We start from the raw sequence: 15,852 nt of genomic DNA, 5'->3' as shown, positions 1-15,852 counted from the left end.
ATCCATCTGTGTTTAATCCTCTAAGACCTGTTGCTTCGTCAGTAGCAGTCTTTAGGGATTTAGTTTTAAAAGATCTTGCTGAGTTACCTATCAAAAGACCACACCCACTTCCTCAACTCAGAGCCGGTCTAAAAACCCTTTGTGAAAATAAGGATCTTGTAATCCGCCCCGCCGATAAGGGGGGCGGAATCGTTGTCCTTGACAAAACAGATTATTGCTTTGAAATGGAGAAGATTTTCGGTGATGAAGATACTTATATCAAGTTACCTACTAACCCAACCTTTCAGTATAAAAGGGACTTGGTCAAACTGATTGATAGAGGATATAAGGACCATATTCTAAATAAAAAAGAGAAATCTTTTTTAGTGCCTATTGCCCCTAGAATACCGGTCATGTATTATTTGGCCAAAGTCCACAAAAATCCGGGTCGTCCGATTGTGAGCGGAATTGATTCCATCACCTCTCGCATCAAAAAATACATTGACCATTTCTTGCAACCCCTTGTGTGTGAAACACCATCCTACATCAAGGACGCTAGGGATGTCATCAACATCCTTGGTGGTTTACGTGTAGAAGGAGAACATTTAATGGTGACAGCTGATGTCACTTCCCTATACACGTGTATTCCACATACATTGGGTTTTAGAGCAGTGGAACACTTTTTAAAAAGTGATTTGTCCATTTCCTCTTCCCATCGAGAGTTTATCCTGTAATTGTTGTTGTTTGCCACTGGCCACATCTATTCTGGTTTAATGGACAATTTTATTTGCAGCAAAGGGGTGTGGCCATGGGGGCTAAATTTGCCCCCAGTTTGGCCAATCTCTTTATGGCCAAGTGGAAGGATGTCGTCTATCCTCTGAACAGACCTGAGGTGATGTTGTGGGTTCGCTATATAGATGACATCCTCCTCCTCTTGAAGGGTGACAGATTATCTCTGGAGTCCTTTATGACCTCTCTGAATGTGAATGATCAGGGGATTCATCTAACATATGAATGTAGTGGTAACAACATCCATTTCCTCGATCTTAACATTTCTTTGATTGATAACCAATTTACATTTTTTAAAGCCACAGACTTTATCTCCCTACGGACCGTTGCCATCATAAAGCATGGCTAGTTGGAGTTCCTAAAAGCCAATTTATCAGGCTTCGTAGGAATTGCACTCATAATAGTGACTTCTTCCAACAATCCCAAGTTTTGAAGGAGAGGTTTGTGGCTAAAGGGTATGGATCTGATTCCCTGGATTCCACCATTGCTGAAGTCTCTAAAATAGATAGAGCTCGGTTGCTGGTGGGTCCGGTAGGGGCCATGGACAATTCTGAATTCACTAAGTGGAGTTTTCCTCAAACATTGGGTCGTGTTGAGGAATGACCGTGTTCTAGATCCTGTTCTTCCTGAGAGACCGAGAGTCACCTTTAGAGGTGCCCCTTCCCTTAGGGGGAAAATAGCTCCTAATGTGTTGGACCCTCCAGCTAAACCTACTTTTTTGCGGATCTGGTAGGTTTCTATCCATGTCGGAGATGTAGAGTACGTGAACTCAACTGTGACAGCAGTAGGAAATTTTTATCCTTCCGGTCCACTGTCACAAGTTGTGTTTACCATATTAAGTTTTTCTCCATGCATCACTACCCAGGTGGTTTACCTGTTGACCTTTCCTTATCACAAGCAATACGTGGGGCGTACCACTAGATCATTCAACGTGTGAGTCAATGAACACATTGCCAACATTATTAAAGGTAAAGACAATCACAATGTGTCCAAGCATTATCTGTTACATTATCAAAAAAATCCAAAGGGTACTTTATTTCAAATTATAGATCACTTTGTTCCCCCATGGAGAGGTGGGTCCAAAAAACGAGGTGTTTCACGGTGTGAAACCTATTGGATTTATACTTTGAAATCCTACTTTCCACACGGCCTTAATATCGAGTGGGATATTAATGCCTTCATCAATACAGCTTGAGTTTTTGGTGTAGTCATTGATTCCCTCGATATATTTTGTTTCCATGGTTTCTGCTATTTCTTCCATGGTAATTCATTTCGCGTTTTTCCTCTCTTGTTTTTATACATAAATATTTTTATCATATTCTAATGTTTCTATTCTATTTTCATTTTTTGATTACTATTTTTATTTATTGATTCGTTTTTGGTTCTCACTTGCAGTTTGTCCCTATTAAGAATATATTTAACTATGCAGTTCCCCAATTTGTCCACTAGATGGCATGTTAGTCATCTATGTGTTTTGTGGCTATATTTGCATAGATCGGGCCTTTTTTTTTTTTTTCATACAATATAATGTGTGTTTTTCACATTTCTGGAGATCTCATCTGTGGGATTATCTGGTGGCCGCATTATGTATGATTTGTAATTAGATGTTTTGTGTGTCCGACCGCTGCCTCGTCTGCTTACAGTCTCCGCTATGTGTATCTGCTAGACGGCGAGCCTCCTGTGATGACGTGTGTCTCACTTCACTTTCGGTTATTCCCGTAAGTGACATTGCGTCATCTGGTTTCTGTGAGAACGAGGCTTGGACCGCACGCTGCCGCCATTTTGGCCGGTATAGCGGTGCTTGGCAGTGAATACAGATGGGATACGACTTATCTAATTATAGTGTTTATATATACTAGTGCACTAGATATTTTTGGCTGGCATTTATCTTTGAGAAAATCATATTTGATGAAACGCGTCAGCATTTTGCCTCAGACAGCTAGGACCATGCCAAAGACTGCCTGCTTTGTTTGTCTTTTACATGCTGCCTATGTTCCTGGTCGTTTGTAAGTGTACCCCTTTTCTGTATTTTAATAAATTCTAAAGCGGTATTACACTATGTTTGCTTTGTTTTGGATTATTCCTTACATGTCATTTGGAGAATGAGTACATTTCCATCTTACTACACTCATCCATTGATTGCAAACTCGAGCATCTGGAACTGTAGCACCCAGTGGAAGATCCATCTGTCATTGTATGAGCCGATCTGACCCATTTGTCGTACGATATTTTGGGTCCACCTTTTCTGGTGAGCGCATATATTAATTTTTTTCCTCTGTCTGTGTTGGGATTTGGTGTCCATTTGGATCATATACACCACCTTGGAAATCTTCATGCTTTTCACCTGGGACTCTTATATATGGACTTTCAGTATTTTCACTATTTTTGTTATTTGAATTATTATTTTCACATATCACTTGTTTAGCGCTGCACGTTTGTTTTTATTTATTACGTTACCATTTAGGCTTGTATGGTAGAGTGGCCAGATGGAAGCCGATCCTCAGTAAAAACCACATGACAGCCCACCTGGAATTTTCCAAAAGGCACCTGAAGGACTCTCATTTTTTCTGAAAAAAAAAATCTCTGGTCTAATGAAACAAAAATTTATTTTTTTTGGCCTGAAAGGCAAGCGTCATGTCTGGAGGAAACCAGGCACCGCTCATCACCTGGCCAATACCATCCCTACAGTGAAGCATGGTGGTGGCAGCATCATACTGTGGGGATGTTTTTCAGCGGCAGGAACTGGGAAACTAGTCAGGATCGGGGGAAAGATGAATGCAGCAATGTACAGAGACATCCATGATGAAAACCTGCTCCAGAGTGCTCTGGACCTCAGACTGGGGCGAAGGATCATCTTCCAACAGGACAACGACCCTAAGCACACAGCCAAGATAACAAAGGAGTGGCTATGGGACAACTCTATTAATGTCCTTGAGTGGCCCAGCCAGAGCCCAGACTTGAACCTGACTGAACATCTCTGGAGAGATCTGAAAATAGCTGTGCACTGACTCTCCCTATCCAACCTGATGGAGCTTGATGCTCCTTCAAAGAAGAATGGGAAAACTGCCCAAAAATAGCTATGCCAAGCCTGTAGCATTATACTCAAAAAGACTCAAGGCTGTAATTGGTGCTAAAGGTGCTTCAACAAAGTATTGAGCAAAGGTTGTGAATACTTACTGTATGTACTTGTGATTTTTTTATTTTTAATACATTTGCAAAGATTTTAAAGAAACTTCTTTTACGTTGCCATTATGGGGTATTGTTTGTAGAATTTTGAAGAAAATAATTAATTTAATCCATTTTGGAATAAGGCTGTAACATAACAAATTGTGGAAAAACTGAAACGCTGTGGATACTTTCTGCATGCACTGTATACTCTATATTGTCAAAAGTATTGTAATGTCTGCCTTTACATGCACATGAACTTTAATGGAATCCTAGCCTTAGTCCGTAGGGTACAATATGGAATTGGCCCACCCTTTGCAGCTATAACAGCTTCAACTCTCCTGGGAAGGCTGTCCACAAGGTTTAGGAGTGTGTCTATGGGAATGATTGACCTTTCTTCCAGAAGTGCGCTCTTAATGTTCTATTGAGCTCTTAATGCTCTGTTATACAAGCTGTACACTCGCTACTTTACATTGTAGCAAAGTGTCATTTCTACAATGTTGTCACAAGAAAAGATATAATAAAATATTTACAAAAATGTGAGGGGTGTACTCACTTTTGTGAGATACTGTACATGACTCCTGGTGCACCCTTGGTGGTTTATGTAGGCTACAGCCATGGCTTTTTCTGATTGCACCCTGATTAGTTGCCTTGCAAAAGGGGAGTCCGGTGTTACAGAGCCTTCCTTATCATTCTAAACTTTAGGATATTGATAAGGAGCTTGGCTTACACTGATAACCATGTTCCCTGAACTGTGAGGGATTAGAATACTCCTTCCCAGCCTGAAAAACTGATTGTCTTTATAACTTGCCAGTGATATGAAATAAATTACTTCCCCATTGTTAAACCTGAGTTGAAGATCCACAAAGCTAGGGGATTCCTTGCTTGGCTGGACAATAGCTTGGGTTAGTAGAGAGAAGGAACCTGCTTGTTTTATGCCACCAAGTTGTGGTGTTTGACATTTCTTGAATGAAATTGGGCAAATTGATCAGCCTTGAAGTTTCATGGAGAATCTTACAGAGGGGTGTCTCTTTAATCCTAAGTCCCAAGCAGTTTTTTCTCTGGAAAGGTTCTTTTGCTTGGAATATATCCAAAATGAAGCACAAGTATTCCAGGAAAGGCGAAGTTCAGAGAGCAGTTTCTTGGAAGTTGATCATCCAACTGAAAGCCTGAAGAATTGCATTTGCAGATAACTGGAAGGAAGATGAGTCCTTCAGATGAAGGCCAACTAGGTAACTTGTAACCTTGATACCCTGAGTTCTTAGAAGAGCAAGAAGAGATGTGAGGACCTTGTATGAATACCCTTTGGCACGGGATAGACCAAATGTCAGTGCGTCAAACTGTAAGTGATTGTCTTTTACTGCAAAGCTTAGAAAGTGCTAATGAGGTGTACATGGATGCCAAGTATTCCCCTTGTCACAGAGATTCATTGCTAAATGAATGATGAATACCCCCTTGGATTTTGGTAATGTGAATATGTTTGAATACAATCCCTTGAACCTGTCCTGTAAGGGTACTGGCCTAACTAGACCCTGGGACAAAAGATGGTTTAGGGCATTCTGAAAATCTGACCGTCCTTGGGTAGATTTTGGTTGATTTGAGAGCAGAAAGAGGTTAGGGGGTAGAATTTCGAACTATACTTTGTATTCATTAGCATCACCGATTGAACCCACAGTTCTTTGGCATCTGTGACCCAAAGATAAGCAAACCGTAACGGACACTCCCCTTTCTTAGGAGTGAGCGTGTCCCTTTATTGGGAAAAAGTGCCACAGGGAAGGGTTGAACTTTGGTTTAGTAGTTAAAACTTGGGTGGAACATTGAGGTGCTCTGCCTTTTAAAGATATAGAGGCTCCTGAGTCAGGGTATTCTGAACTTTCTATTGTGGAAGCAGAACCTCTCCTCCTGTGACATCTGTGATGAATTTGCCAAGTACCTCACCAAAGAGACATCTACTTTCAAAGGGCATACATGTGAGGTGTCTTTTACAGGCAGCTTCAGCTGAAAAGGCATTAAACCACAGGATTCTGCGCAAATGAATGGAAAACAGGGCCATTCTGGAAAAATTGTATAATTACTTGCTGCATCCACACAAAAGAGCAGAGCAGAAGGCAATTGCTGTAATTGTTTGCCCCAAAATTGAGTCCTGGAATACAGGATGTTGATTATTCATTACCCTAGTCCTGTTAGTTGCAATTTCACAGCAGCAATATCTGGTTGCAGAGCTGAGCCTGCAAATGTACAAGGAACCTTTGGGAGCTTCTCAATCATAAATTGCCCATTCTGTTTTTTTATCTCTTTGTAACCAAAGGGGCACAACAAGATAGGGAGATTTGAATGCGACAATGCTGAGGCTTTTGTGCACAGCAGAAATAGGCATATCCTCATTGACAAGCATATTGTGTGAAAGCATAACATCAGGTGCATAGGAACCTGGATGTGAGAATTTTGCAGCCTCCTCTAACACCTCCTTCTAGGTCTTCTTCATCCCCTTCTATGTCCACCTCTGATAGGTTGGGCATATCAGGATCTGACTAAGGCAATGGAGCTAAAGAAGGAGCTTGACATTTTTATGAACCTTGGACAATAACAGTTTTATTAAGACAATTGTGGCATAGTTGCAAAAAAGTCTGCCATAGTCAGGTAGGCCATTTGTTGCATGCCTGAGATAGAGTTAAAATTGTATGCAAAGACCAGTGTTAAAATTAGGTTCCCCTTGATGCAAGGGAAACCTTGTCATTATGAGATTGAGGGGGATCTCATTAGAGAGGCTGTTAGGAAAAACTAAACTGTGAACTCTCCAGTATACAAGAAGAAGTGCTAAAGTCTGACCTCAGGATCATCACCAGTGACAGATTCATCTCTGTGCAGTAAGCAGCATTTATTTTTTTTGTCTTAGCAGTGTCAATGTATTGCCCTTGGAACTTCTGCTACAAAGTGCAATTAAACCTGTATGCCTTATGCAGTCAAAAATTGCAGTGTAGCTAAGCAACTAAAACCTTACAGGACAGCTAAGTTCTATGAAAAAGCTTAAATAAGCCTACATTTAAAGATGTTTGCTTTAGGGTAAAAAGTAATAGTGCGCAAGATCATGTATTATTTTATCATATTACATCATTATGGTTATCATTATTGCAAATAATGCTATAACATTTACCCAAAACTCTTTACCCTCATAGTGTACTTACTTTGCTGAAACTTCTCCTGCTACCTGTTCTTTAATTGGGCATACTTTGTGTTAAGATCAATTGCATATATTGCCAAAGTTGACACCGCCTGCTGCTACACAGAAAGTTAGCCAGAAGCTCCATCCAGATTTGGCTATGGGCCCCATGTTTTGTAGTTATGCCCTAGTATATAGAGGTCTGAGACAAACTTTAATATCCTGTTTGTTACTAATAAATAGGGAATGCATTTTACCATATTGGCCTTCCTTTATGGTGAAAAGTCACAGTACAATATATAATCTTTTTATCAGGAGGTTACTTTCAGTGAATGTTTTCTAATAATGGAATACAAATAGAGTACAAAAAGTGCTGCTGTAGAGAACTATGCCTATGCAGGTGTAGAACATTCATTGTCTATCTCCGTGGAATGTGTCTGGCCCTAGGATAGGAGATCCTTTCATCTAATCCCCTCTCAGTATGAAAGACTTTGACCTTGATGCCCTGAAGTATGATCATCACTAGAACTGATGCTGAAACCACTGATCAGAACTATACATTTAACCTCCAGAATCTTGGTTTCCTGTTACAAATAGGCTCTGAAATGTAATTATGATGAATTATGGTTTGTAAAATGACAGTACATATGCTGTGTGCACAATGAAACATACACCCATGTCTAAGTCACTAACATACAAAATACAACAAATTCTTGCAGAATAGTTCCATGACAACTAGTTTGTTTAATCTACATAGCATTTTAACTAAAAGGGGTTTGTTTGCCTTAGACAGTTTTTGCATCACTACACACTTCTATGAGCATGCAAGACCTGTAAATCTGGTCATCTGCTGGTCACATGTCTCAAAGAACATGCAGCGCTCAACATACAATAAAATACAACAAATACTTCTTCACCATGTAGATCAAATATACAAAAAGGCCAAAAATCCAAATGTGAAAGTTGAAAAAACAGCATGTACTTCAATACTTAGTAAAATCTAGTGAGGTTGAGAACCAATTTTTATATGTGATCCCCGTGCCAAAATCTTCCTGTATTCGTATAATACCATGTGCACCTTCACGCTCCATGCAAAATAACTGCTCACCACAATGTAAGACCTCACTCAGATAAAGAGGACAAATAGTGCCCAAATAATCCAGGCACTCTGCATTCCTCGAAATTAAAAGCTTCCAATCTCCGACTTCCGTGATTATTTAGGGCAAATACATCACATTAACAGTGGAAAAAGCAGAAAAGAAAAAGTCTAGAAAAATCTAAGCAATATTTATTAAAAGGTAGCCTTTATTAAAATCCACAAGAACTACCCACATTGAAAAGATGAAATTACTGCTTCTGCTGCGGCCAGACCTTACTCCTTTGGTGTGATAGTGGAAGTTATTGAGCGGAGCCAAACCCTATGACACGTTGCATCACTGGGCACGACTTCTTCAGCGGAAGCCCAATATCCCTCTACTTAGGCCCATATTATGGTACAAAGAAGAGCTTTCTTAGACAAACAGCTATGGTCCTTTTTTAATACCAAAAGATGATTAAAACAAAAACCCAATTGGCTGCTATGATTTCCTGTAATTTGGAATTGTCCTCAATAGCCTTTTACTTGCCATTAAAAAGATGATGAGGAAAAGAGAAGCCATTGGAAATCATAGAGCTGTAACCCATATGAATCATAAATCAGTTTGACTAACTCCAGTAAGCTGAAAACTGTTTGGTTGCTATGGCTAATCACCCACTGCATACAGGGGTGTACCGTGGGGTTGGCCAGAACGGCGCCCGCCAATGGCGCAGGCCGAGGGGGGGGGGGGCGCAAAAACACTGGCAGCGTAGTGTAGCAGACGCAGTGAATTACCGCTCCTCCTTCCAGCCTGCGTCCCCGGCGGCCGGCGCCCCCCCCCCGCTCCAACCTCGGAAGCCGCAGCTCTCTGTCTATGTCCAGGGCAGGAGGCGACAGTCAGTGTCGGAGCTCCATGGATGAGCGGCTCCCCTCATCACAGGGCTCCGCCCACATGACCTCATCAGTCGACTCCTCTAGCATAGCCGTCTTTAACGCAGGGCAAAAAGGGGCACCTGCCCAGGGCCCAGTCATTGTTTGGGGGCCCCTTGAGCCTCCAAAATGTTCGGCCACCTCTGGTGCTGGTCCCATGCTGGCTGTTTGCTAAATACAGAAGCACTGCTTCTGTATTTACAAGTGACAGCAGCAGTCGCACTTGCGACCGGGCCTTGGTGTCTCGCCACTGTGGGGGGGGGGGGGGGTGCCGCTGACTTCTCTGGTTACACTCCAGACGGAACAGGGACACTTGCTGCACAGCGCAGCGGACCCGCCCACACAGTCTCAGCCGGGTTCGTGCAGCTGCAGGCTGATGAAGGGGCATTCTCTCTGAGAGCCGAATCTGCTTACCCAGTACAGTGATGGAGGAGGAGCTGCAATTGTGATTGGTTGTTCAGCTGAATGAGGATGGATGTCACAGGAGACACGTGGAGCGGAGGGAGCCGAGAGAGACAGCAATGTCACTGAATCCAGTCCCCACCACTGTTGCTGATTTTATCCCTCCCTAGCACTGACACTCCTCCCATCCATCCCTAGCACTGACACTCCTCCCCCCAGCCCTGACACTCATCCCATCCATCCCTAGCATTGACATTCCTCCCCCCCAGCCCTGACACTCATCCCATCCATCCCTAGCATTGACACTCCTCCCCCCCAGCCCTGACACTCATCCCATCCATCCCTAGCACTGACACTCCTCCCATCCATCCGTAGCACTGACACTCCTCCCCCCCAGCCCTGACACTCCTCCCATCCATCCCTAGCACTGACACTCCTCCCCCCAGCCCTGACACTCATCCCATCCATCCCTAGCACTGACACTCCCTCCCCAGCCCTGACACTCATCCCATCCATCCCTAGTATTGACACTCCTCCCCCCCAGCTCTGACACTCCTCCCATCCAACCCTAGCACTGACACTCCTCCCCCCCAGCCCTGACACTCATCCCATCCATCCCTAGCACTAACACTCGCCCCCAGCCCTGACACTCATCCCATCCATCCCTAGCATTGACACTCCTCCCCCCCAGCTCTGACACTCCTCCCATCCATCCCTAGCACTGACACTCCTCCCCCCAGCCCTGACACTCATCCCATCCATCCCTATAATTGACACTCCCCCCAGCTCTGACACTCATCCTATCCATCCCTAGCACTGACACCCCCCCCAGCTCTGACACTCATCCTATCCATCCCTAGCACTGACACCCCCCCAGCCCTGACACTCATCCCATCCATCCCTAGCATTGACACTCCCCCCCAGCCCTGACACTCATCCTATCCATCCCTAGCACTGACAATCCTTCCACCCCCCCAGCCCTGACACTCATCCCATCCATCTCTAGCATTGACACTCCTCCCCCCCAGCTCTGACACTCATCCTATCCATCCCTAGCACTGACACTCCTACCACCCCCCCCAGCCCTGACACTCATCCCATCCATCCTTAGCACTGACACTCATCCCATCCATCCCTAGCACTGACATTCCTCCCCAGCCCTGACACTCATCCCATCCATCCCCAGCCCTGACACTCCTCCCACCCCCTCTCCCCAGCCCTGACACACTCATCTCATCCCACCCCCCCGTAGCACTGACACTCATCATCCCACCCCCGTACCACTGACACTCATCATCCCACCCCCCGTACCACTGACACTCATCATCCCACCCCCCGTAGCATTGACACTCATCATCCCTCCCCCCATAGCACTGACACTCATACCCCCCCCTCCAGCACTGCCGCTCATCCCCCTTCCCCACCAGCACTGCCACAATTGCATGCTCCAGGGTTCCCATACAGCCACCTGTACACCTGAATAGGAGGGGTGACATATAAAGGAACCAATCCCCTTCATTTTCCTCCTGCAGCTTTTCAGCTGCTACAGGAGGAAAATAAAGGGGGTCTATTCCTCTATATGCCACCAGTCCTATCCACCGCCTGCTGCCCCAAGCTCTTGTGTACTCCTTGGTCCCCCATCCACCACAGTGCTGCCTGGTTTCCCCCTCCTGCCAGCTGCTGCGGGGGAAGCTTTGTGGATGGAGAGCAGGGAAGGGGCAAGTGAATGTGTAATTTACCGGCCCCTCTCTTAATGATGAGTCAGTGATTCATAGTGATCACTGACCAAGTTCATTTATATCTGAAGCAGTAAAAACTCATTTTGAGTCTAGCGGGGGCCCCAGGAAAATTTTTGCCCAGGGTCCAATCAATAATAAAGACGGCCCTGTCCTCTAGGCAGCTCCAGTTCAGCAGTGGGTGAATGCACTCTGCAGTGACGGAAGGCCTGGCTAGCCTCTCAGGTACAGAGAGCTGCTGTGTGTCCCCCTCTCACCCCCCTCTCTCTCTCCCTGTCACCCCCCTCTCTCTCCCCCTGTCACCCCCCCTCTCTCTCTCCCCCTGTCACCCCCTCTCTCTCTCCCCCTGTCACCCCCCTCTCTCTCCCCCTGTCACCCCCTCTCTCTCTCCCCCTGTCACCCCCTTTCACCCCCTCTCTCTCCCCCTGTCACCCCCTCTCTCCCCCTTTCACCCCCCTCTCTCTCTCCCTGTCACCCCCTCTCTCTCCCTGTCATCCCCTCTCTCTTTCCCCCCCTCTCTCTCCCCCTCTCTCTCTCTCCCTGTCACCCCCCTCTCTCTCTCTCCCTGTCACCCCCCCTCTCTCTCTCTCTCCCTGTCACCCCGCCTTTCTCTCTCCCCCTGTCATCCCCTCTCTCCCCCCTCTCTCTCTGTCACCCCCTCTCTCTCTGTCACCCCATCTCTCTGTCAAACCCTCCCCCTCTGTCTCTCTCTGTCAAACGCTCTCTCTTTCTCGGAGGGGGGCAATACAGCTCCTCGCCAAGGCGCTGGAGACCCTAGTTACGCCTCTGACTGCATATCCATCTCATTATTTGTACTGTTTATAGTTTAACTCATTCAATCAAATCCTATCTGCAGGCAGGTTTGCTGACTAGTCTGCCAACTTTGGCAATGGGAAGTCTGCAGAATGGTAGAAATTCCTAGGCGGAGGTCGGTAACAGGGATTATTCACAAATAAAAATGTAAATAATGTTTAGATCTCTAAAGTGTATGTCACGGCAAAACAAAATGTACAACTTTGCAATACATACACATTTCAACATGTTTTATCCCTCTAAAGACTCTGCAAGAAAAGAAAAATAACTGGAAAAAATTCTGGGAAAATGCACTTAGCTCCTAATTTCCTTTTGTGGGCCTTTACTGAATGAAATCATAAGGAAGGAATAGTATTAGCATTGTCCGGTTTGTCTTTTCTGAACTAAAGAAAACTTCTTATCTCCACCACATAGAGGAAGGAAGTTTTGTAGTTTAGGAAAGGGAGCTAAGCAGAACTGATTCTCTTTGAGATAACACTGATAGAGTGAACAGGACAGCTCTGAATTTCTGGCAGAATCAACATTTTTTTTTTTTTTCCAAATTGATGTACAAAAATAAAAAATACAGAAAAAAAAAAGAACAAATGGGAGCAAATAAGAGAAGTTCACTCCTAGATTTCACATACACTTTAATGCGTAATAGATTTAGATAACTCTCATTGTACAGAGTGAAGCTCACAACTGAATTGTGCAGTCGATTATGTTTAGATGAGTAATGTATTTCTATCTTTTGTGTGTGTAGCCTCACCTTGAATGTATCCATACCATGTAAATTGGAGTAAATGAAGCGGAGTTTGGATATACTGGAGAATTGTTCATATACTCTGTTAATCTTTTTTAATCCTTAATTAGTTAGTTGTTTGTATGATTTTTTTTTTGTACCGAAAAAATTATATTTATCAATGTACTCAAGTTCCTGATAACTTTCACCTAAGATTCAAACATTTTCACCCAAATGTCAGTCAAAAAAGTGTGAACCTAGGGTCAAAGTAAAAAGTATAAAAGTTGAACAATCAGATTGTAGCACATCGTTCTGGATAGAAATAAATATTCTTTGCGCCTAAAAAAAAAAAAAAAGCGTAACTTCCGATGGCCTAAATGGATGTAATGACTTTATTACATCCAATGTCCTTTTTAAAGCTGTGTAGACACAGGCAGTTTTTTTTTTTTTCATTCAACCAGTGCATCCACACAAGCAATGTGGATGCAGGGATCTCCCCTGCGTTACTATTTTTTTCAGCAGGGGCTCCTCCCTGCCAGAATTCACAGATCAACGCTGCAGCCACTGGCAGCAAACGCTGATCAAATGCTGGTTTTCCAGCAGAACTGTTGGACAGAAGCAGGTCTAACAACCAGCTTGTTTTGAACAAACAGGGGTACCACAGAGTGACAATTAGCCAGTTTGCCAGTTTTCAGGTATATGCAGCTGCAGGAATATCTAGATCGCATGCATTCCTGCACCTGTAGGCAACCTGCACTGCTATTTAGAAGACACACAGGGCTGTCATTAAATCCTAATGGCCGCCTCATGCATCTGAAAATGCAGCATGTTTTCCTGTTCCGGAAATGGCATGTTGCCTTTGCACCACGGCTTCAATTTTAAAGAGTTTTCCCCTGCAAACACGACCACCACCAAGCGCATAGGTGTGAACTTAGCCACTCTTCATTCCTAGGAATGAAGAGTAGGATTTTTGGCCTTGCGCTGACTTATAACCCTAATCCCAGTGCTTTTTCTAGATCAGTGTCTCAAAGTGTTAAAGTCGGTGGCACGCAAGCAACTGAGCAGGTCAGCAGTGGCAGCCTCCAATTTTCTCTCAGTGCGGGTTTACTTTAGGTCCCTAGCCATACCCATCATTGTCCTTCCTTGCACGGGTGTACAGGTGATTTCTGTGAGGTTGGTGATTTATGAGTGTGGAACAACTACAATGTAAAATCTGCAGAAGCAGGCTTATTGTGTAAGGCAGTATGCAGTAACCAACCAATCGTCAGCCTACGGAGAAAGTTGAATTGTGATTGGCTGTACTGCTCAATGTTTAGCCATTTTTTTATTTTCAGTGAGATTTCTAGTGCTATTTGAGTCTCCATTATAGAGATTTCCCTTCCTTGTCATGGTAATCATGGTTTCAGGCAGACAGTATGTCAGGGAATTTGTCCAACAGCAACACAGACAGAAATGTAAAAACATATTTTTTTTTTAGTAAAGTAGAGAAAGGCTAGAGCGAGTCGGGGATTTATTACTGTCCCCTGAGTTTTTCACCACAATTTATGTACCATTGACACAACATTTACCCAGAAATTCTCAACTCTTTATTCTTTGGTGTAAAATGTGTAATACGTCAATATAAATCAATGCATCTTTCATATACATATATGTACATTATAAAGATATATACAGCAAATATTCCGACCCATTTGATGATGAAGGGACTATATGACGGATACCCCCTTGGACAACAATGGAGCCAGTTCATAAAAAACATCAGTCTTTAGCTTAGAGGCACAATACTGTACAAAATCCATCCTGATTTTTCAACACTGTTAGGAATTTGGTAAGCAATATGGAGCATAGTTATGTCACAACAGCAATATGGCACAGACTAGATGTGTACATCAGTGGCTGTAAACTACTTATTTTCTCATCAATATATTAACAGAAAATTGTCAGCTGACATAAAGTGCAATTACTGTTGTGCAACCAAATAAGGCAAGGTCAGGTTAGGTTAAGGGCAAATGTCAGTTGGAGATTTAGAAGGAGATAGGGTAAGGTATGATAGCCAGGGCACCATTTCTTGGGCATCCAACCAAGTGCATCAAGTATAATTTCTTCAATGAAATAAGAGGTCCTTGGTCCCATTAAATTAAAATACAAAGGGCACTTCTTCTTAAGTTATTTCAGCTGGTCCAAAAATAAAGTAGTACAAATAAACACAAATATGGTAAAGGAAAACAAATGAATGTGGATGATGCAAGTAGGTGCGTTCCTGATCCGAGTCTCTGGGCTCCATCAATTGCCTCTTCCAGTCTAAGTGGTGAAGAGGCACACTGCACAAGTGGCACTTGGTAGGATGTTGCTCTCTTTTCAGGTCTATCTGGACTAGAGCCATCACTTGGTCTTTGGCCATTGAAAAGTAAATACCTTCCTCTGGAGTCTTGCTCCATCCTAAATAGCTCATATTCAGTGTGTGGAAGTCTTATTCCCAAAGCCACACAGCCATTTGTATGAGTAACATCTTGCTCCACACCTACTTTCCAGGAACCTTCTGCCCCACACTCGTTACCATTGAAAACGTTGAGTAGAGAAGCTGTGGCATAGTCCATTGGAGTCACCTTCATATGATTTACTGTAAAAAAAAAAAAAAAAAAGATAAAATATTTGAACCTGAAAGAAAAGTTTCTGTCCTAGAGGATCAACACTAAAGATACTGTATTTATGGGGGAGCAGCAAGGTCACTTTAGCCTGTATTACTGTTTTGAAATACAAAAACCTCCTGATCTCCTCATCCCTATAAAATCGTTTTGTAGGTCACAGAAGATAGCTGCGAAAGCTGGAAAAAAAATGTGGGTGAATCGCCATTAGGTTATAGCACCACATCCCTTATAATTAGACAAAACTGGAAAAAGTGGTATTGGGACTTTTCAGGCGCATCATACTGAACAACAATATTTCATTAAAAAAAATAATTATTTATTCAAAAATAGGTTAAAATGTAAAGGCCACATAAAAACATTTATACTCATAACCCATTTCATATGATCCTTGTTTTCAAGACGATATAGTGGTGGCAAAATCTTAACGTGTTTCA

At 43.4% G+C, this 15,852-nt stretch overlaps 1 protein-coding gene across 1 annotated transcript in view; it reads right to left on the bottom strand.

Moving 5' to 3' along the window:
* Positions 1-14,355: 14,355 nt before the first annotated feature.
* APCDD1 (APC down-regulated 1) overlaps positions 14,356-15,852 on the bottom strand; it is a 78,941-nt gene continuing 77,444 nt past the window's right edge. The window contains exon 5 of the mRNA XM_082258519.1: positions 14,356-15,390. Coding sequence (XP_082114645.1) covers positions 14,942-15,390 — 449 coding nt within the window. The 3' untranslated portion in view covers positions 14,356-14,941. The remainder of the gene's footprint in view (positions 15,391-15,852) is intronic.

The sequence above is a fragment of the Pelophylax lessonae genome (assembly GCF_965119305.1).
Source record: "Pelophylax lessonae genome assembly, chromosome: 5".
NCBI classification, from domain to species: domain Eukaryota; kingdom Metazoa; phylum Chordata; class Amphibia; order Anura; family Ranidae; genus Pelophylax; species Pelophylax lessonae.
This window is presented reverse-complemented; position numbering and strand designations above follow the sequence as displayed.